The 6,527-nt window shown below is 39.7% G+C and overlaps 1 protein-coding gene across 1 annotated transcript in view; it reads right to left on the reverse strand.

Annotated features, from left to right (window-relative positions):
- The window catches only part of APPBP2 (amyloid beta precursor protein (cytoplasmic tail) binding protein 2), a 48,047-nt gene extending 41,526 nt beyond the window's left edge, over nt 1-6,521 (reverse strand). Inside the window, exon 1 of the mRNA XM_005858552.1 lies at nt 6,303-6,521. Coding sequence (XP_005858614.1) covers nt 6,303-6,440 — 138 coding nt within the window. The 5' untranslated portion in view covers nt 6,441-6,521. The remainder of the gene's footprint in view (nt 1-6,302) is intronic.
- Nucleotides 6,522-6,527: the final 6 nt, after the last annotated feature.

The following is a 6,527-nucleotide window of genomic DNA, read 5'->3' on the forward strand; positions in this document are numbered from 1 at the left end:
CAGAGACAAATTGATTGGTTGCCTCCTGCATTTGCCGATTGGTGCCAGGGATTGAACCTGCAAACCAGGAACATGACTTTGACCAGGAATCGAACCCAGGAGCCCTCGGTTCTCATTCTAACTATTGAGCCACACCAGCCAGAGCTTGATACTGTATCTTAAAAAAAAAAAAATAGATGTTTTTATTGACTATAGAGAGAAAGAGAGAGGAAGAGATGGAAACATCAATTGGCTGCCTCCTACTGGCTCCCTACTGGGGATCGAGCCCATAACCCAGGCATGTGCTCTGACCAGGAATCGAACTGGTGACCTCTTGGTTCATGGAACAACACTCAATCCATTGAGCCACTTTGGCTGGGTGATACTGAATTTTAATTTGTCTTTCATTTGAGCATCTTTTGATGTTTACTGGCTATTCATATTTTTCTCTTCTATGTGCTGGCTGTTCAGGGCTTCTGGAAACTAGCTGATTGTCCTTTATGTACTCATTAGTGATAGATCTTTCTGAATTAGGAAATTCATCCCTTATCTGTCATATACTGTCATTTGCATAGTTTTTTCTTAAATGTGCTTATAATTTATTATGTACTCAAAGGTACCAATTTCTTTTTTTCCTCCTAGGTTGTGAATTCATACTTAAAAAAGCCTTCCCCATGACAAGATGGCATTCTAGTGTTGGCAAGACAAGTAACAGAGGACTTCACCTTTTATAACATTATTTATTTTTATGTTTGACATTTTAAAATTTTGTAAATTATCTTAAAAATAATGTCTTTAAAGAAATTTCAATCATTTCCCACTATGAGATACTGACTCAATAATTTATTCTGATTCTTTTATGATTTCATTTGCCATATTTAAATCTTTAACCGCCAAGAATTCACTTTGGTATACAGTGTAAAGTAGAGGTCTAACTTTTCCCCCAAATACTCAGTTGCCCAAGGTATTTTTGTATGTTTCCCCCACTTATTTATAATATAGCATCGTCTCATAACTTGATCACATACTAAATTCTTAAATATGCTTTGGTTTTTATCTTGACTGTCTACTTTGTTCTTTTTTTATTTTATTTTTTTCCAATATATTTTATTGATTTTTTACAGAGAGGAAGGGAGAGGGATAGAGAGTTAGAAACATCGATGAGAGAGAAACATCGATCAGCTGCCTCCTGCACGCCTCCTACTGGGGATGTGCCGGCAACCAAGGTACATGCCCTTGACCGGAATCGAACCTGGGACCTTTCAGTCCACAGGCTGACGCTCTATCCACTGAGCCAAACTGGCCAGGGCTTTGTTCTTTTTTTAAAAATAAATGTATATTTTTTATTGATTTCAGAGAGAGGGAGAGGGAGAGAGAGACAGAAACACCAATGAGAGAGAATCATCAACCGCACCCCCACCCCATGCATTCCCCCTACGGGGATAGAGCCGGCAACTCAGAAATGTGCTTGAAGGGGAATCAAACCATGACCTCTGGGTTCACAGGTCGATGCCAACCACTGAGCAACACAGGCCGGGCTAAATCTTCCCAGCAAGATCTCTAATGCTCCTGTCTACTATGTTCTACAAATCAATCTCTCTCTGTTTTTGTGACACTGCTACACTGTTTTAAAATATGTAGCTTTCTAATATAATTGACTGTCTTATAATGCAAATCTCTCCTAAGTATTGTGCATCTTCAAAATTTCCTTGACTCATTAATCTTCATGTAATTCTTCCAGATAAATTTTGTATTTAATCAGTTTCCTATATCCAATAAAATCCTGAGTCTGATTCAAATTGTGATAAATTCATACCTTAAACTGAGATGAGTTGACATATTATAACCTTTCCATCTAGATCAGTGGTTCTCAACCTTGGCTGCACATTAGAATCACCTGGGAATCTTTTTAAAATCCTGATTTCTGGGCCTCATCCTCCGGAAATTCTGTTTCTTTATCAGGATTTTAAAAAGATTCCCAGGTGATTCTAATGTGTAGCCAAGGTTGAGAACCACTGATCTAGATACATGGTGTGGCTCAGTGGTTGAGCGTCAATCAGTGAACCAGGAGGTCACAGTTCAATTCCTGGCCAGGGCACATGCCCAGACTGTGGGTTCTGTCTCCAATAGGGAAGCGTCGGCCTGCAGACTCAAGGGTCCCAGGTTCGATTCTGGTCAAGGGCATGTACCTTGGTTGTGGCACATACCCAGTAGGGAGTGTGCAGGAGGCATCTGATCGATGTTTCTCTCTCATCATTGTTTCTAACTCTCTATCCCTCTCCCATCCTTTCTGTAAAAAAGCAATAAAATATATTTAAAAAAAATTTTTTAAAGATACATGATATGGCTCGCTATTTATGTTCTTTTGTGCCCCTCCCTTATAAAGTTTTCATTTTCAATTTATTAATCTTAAAAGCTCTTTATATATAAAGAGTTCTTTAGCTGTCAAATATGTTGCAAGCATTTTTTTCAATTTGTTACCAGTCAATTTTTAAATAATCAAATTAGTTGAGACAACTATATAGCTATACAACAGAAATATACCCAGAAAAAGAAAAAATAACTCTAATACTAAATCAGACATGAATTCGTATGGTTTTCAGCATGAGACTTATAATAATTTTTAAAAATCATTAAGTTTAAGACTGAAAATAATAAATAGAACAAATTACTAAAACACTTCACCCAACCAAAACTTAACTATGGCAAATATTGTAATTGGAAGAGGATATAAAATATACCATTTGGCGGTTAAAATGAAAAGGAAATATCATACACTTCATTCTTTAAAGAACCCAGCCCTTCATTCTATTTGCTTTTACTTGGTATACAGTTTTACAATTCCTTCTATTCACCTCATCCACTTTCTATACCTAAATGGTTTAGCGTCTTTGAGTAAAAACCATTTAGATTCAAATACATTACTTTGTAGGGTATTACTTTTTATTGACCCATCTTTACCACCTGTCAATTTTTTAAAACATATTTTAGTGAACTTCCCTTCCCATATACCTCAGCAGCCATTTCCAACTTGTTTAGCTTTCCTACGTAAAAATCAGCACTCACCCTTACTATTAGATGATCATACCTCTTTATTCATGACAACCATTCTTTACAAATTTACCTATGTTGATACTTTATGTCCTTAACACTTTTCCATCTGATCTTAAAGGAAGAAGTGGTCTTTCCCCAACTCCAATTTATAACTGATACCTTAATTTATGCAACGTGAAGGAAGGGGCAAGACTCATAAATTAATGTTCTTGCATATGGATTCTGCTCCACAATTTATTTCTTGCCTTACTGATATATTTATTTAACTTCTTACTGTTTTGGTTTCTGCCAGTCAGCCAATACATATATCTAATGTCTTCCATTAAAAAAAATCCCTTCACATCTTACTCTTTGTACATTTCAACACCTGTCTCCCTGCCCATTTTAGAAGCAGTCAGCATGACTACTTTTTCACCTCCCATTCATTCCACAATCCCACCTCCTAAAGCTTTATGTGAAACTGGACCAAAACAATCAAGGATGGGGGCCATAGCTGGTTTGGTTCAGTACATAGAGCGTCCAAAGGGTCCCGGGTTCGTTTCCAATCAAGGGCATGTACCTGGGTTGTAGACTCCTCCCCGGAGCAGGCCCTGTCAGGGTTCATGTAGGAGGCAACCAATCAATGTGTTTCTCTCACATCAGTATTTCTCTGTCTTTCCTTCTCTTCCACTCTCTCTCTAAAAATCAATGAAAAAATATCCTCAAGTGACGGTTTAAAAAAAGGGGGGGGGAGAATGAGGGAATTTTTGGTACCACAAATACTATAATTTTGCTATGACTATGCCTATTGATGGAACTTGGGACTACTAGAGGGATCTAATTATGACTTTCTTCTTGGCTCTAAACTGAAGAAAATGCAACTATAAACAGTAAGGCCCTTAAATTTTTCACAAATTGGGCGTGAGATGAATATCTTATATGTATTAAAATGCTTAGAGTCATATTTATGTGTTGATACACTGTTTAAAATAAAAATTCCTTCTTATACTTCCATTCGATTAAAGAATGAAGTCCAGGAATTGACTTTCACTCTAGCTATTTTTATAAAAAGCTAATAAAAATTAGTTCTATAATGTCTTTCATAAAAACAATCTACCTCAAGATGCAAAATCTTTCCAAGCAAGAAAGCAAGGTCCTAAAAGAAAAACAAGAAAGCAAGGTCTTGGAGGAACTAAATACTAGGTATGAGACCTTGACTAAACTACTTAACTTTTTCACCTCACACAGGGTTATACCCTACTTTGAGGATTAAACAAGATAACATGTAAAAACACAGTTCCAGGTACATGTTAAATACCTTCCTTCACCTTAGCACAGTGCCATACTCCCAAAAGACATACAACTATTAAGGGGTAAAAGTGTCCCAGAAAGAAGCACTATTTTTTAAAATATATTTTTATTGATTTCAGAGAGGGAGAGAGAGAGAGAAACATCAAGGATGATAGAGAATCATTGATCGCCTGCCTCCTGCACACCCCCTACTGGGGACCGAGCCTGCAACCTGGGCATATGCCCTTGACTGGAATAGAACCAGGGACCCTTCAGTTTGCAGGCTGATGCTCTATCCACTAAGCCAAACCAGCTAGGGCAAGAAGCACTATTAAAACTTTGTGGACTACGCAAAAAAAAAAAATGTGGCAAAAGCACCATCTGTTCATACTCACTAATAATAATCTTCAAATGAAAAACTTCAATTAGAAGCAAGGTACTAGAAGATATCCAAGTATTTTGAGGGAATTCAATTACTAAATGTACTTTGATGAACTTTCCAATGATTTTTCTCTAAAAGTGTAAACGATTGCATATGATTTAATAAAATGGACAGTTAGTACACACACAAAGTTGAAGCTTCCCAGTTGAGAAAGACAACTCTAACTCATCCTTCCCTGGGAGTTATGAATCTTAAATACACACTGTTTCCTTAGATATACACAATAGTCAATATATCAAAGGGATTTGGAATGAAGGAAGGTCTCCCCCTCCCCCATAATACTATGAATGAGCAAAATGAACCTTCTCCAAACATTTAGGGGGAAAAACATTTGAAATTTTAGAATTGGTGTAAAGCAGTTGGCTTTAGTAGAATGCAGCAAGTCGGCTGCTTTCTGAAAAATTATTTTGGGGTGGAGAAAACAGGCAATCTTCCCAATAAAACAACTGCCATAAAACACCAAGCATTTACAAGAATATACACATCTGTTAAATATCAGTTTACACTGTCCCAGCCAACTTACAAAGCAAGAGGAAATATTTAAGGTCTAAGAAATAAATCATCCTCTACTTTAGGTCAAATTTTGTATGGGTGTCTACTGGAGAATAGGTGTTTTCCACGCCAATTCAAGGCAAGAACTGAATAATAAATCCACTGTTCACATTCAAATGTGGGGAGGAGAGGAAAAGGGAGACTCCAAGTCCATAAAGTTCTCCTCCCTCTAAAAACACTGCAAAAACTGTCCACGTCTGAAGACTCTTACCCTTGAAACTCCTTGGAGAGTGACTTGCAGACTTTTTGCTGAGATTTTTGAGGGGGAGCGATTTAGGAATGCTGCAAGATTGCAACTTCCAGATACATGAACATAATTTAAATTCTAAAGCTTTTTGTTTTAGGAAAGATCCCTCCCCCTTTCTCCTTTCAAACAGTTTATCAACACTCCCATATTAATAAAACTCCCAATTTAACTCCAAGAATAAACGAAAATCAAAGCTTTAAAAAATAGGCAAATAAGGCACACGACTGTTTCCAGTTAATTCCTCAACTCCCTCTCAATGAGGTTGAGAAAAGAGAAACCAAGGAACACGAAGCAAAAAAAAAAAAAAACTTGGGCAGGAGGGAGGAGAGAGGAAAAAGTAGGAAGGGGGTGGGGAGTGGGGCTGGGGGAGGGGGAAGCACAGCAAGAAGTCCAGCTGATGCTGACCATTAATTGGGAAGAGGGTGCAGAAAACATCCCGAAGACACAAGCTAGAAGGGGGGAGAGGGACGCAACAGAGGAAGCCCAGGCGAAGGCCTCCCCCGGGGGCGCCGCATAGGAGGGGACGCCAAAACGGGGGCTCCTTTGGAAGAGATACCCATCAAGGCCCAAGAGCTGGAAAAACAGAGAATGTGGAGATCGGGTGTCTCTACACTGGCAGCCCCGAGACCGCACCAGATGTCTCGGGAGGCCATCCTGCTCCGAGGGGTGAGGGGTTACCGCGGGGGTTCGCAGACGTGGAAGGGGGTGCGGCCCCGCGGGTTGCGGCAGGAGAGCGGAGAGCAGGCCCAGGGCCCGTACCTTGTAGTAAACATCGAACTGGATGTTCTCGGGCAAGGAGCGGATGTCCCGGCGGGAGCGGATGTAGTTGTCCACGACGGCGGAGATGGCGGTGTTGTAGAGAGTCTCTGGGATCCACTCTAGTTCCACGGCCGCCATCTTCCTTCCCTCCTCCTCCGCCGCCTCCGCCTCCTCCTCCCAAAGGCCCCCGCCTCCCTCCGTAGCGAACTCCTCGGCGGCCCCGGA

This window comes from Myotis brandtii, unplaced genomic scaffold (genome assembly GCF_000412655.1).
Source record: "Myotis brandtii unplaced genomic scaffold, ASM41265v1 scaffold120, whole genome shotgun sequence".
NCBI classification, from domain to species: Eukaryota; Metazoa; Chordata; class Mammalia; order Chiroptera; family Vespertilionidae; genus Myotis; species Myotis brandtii.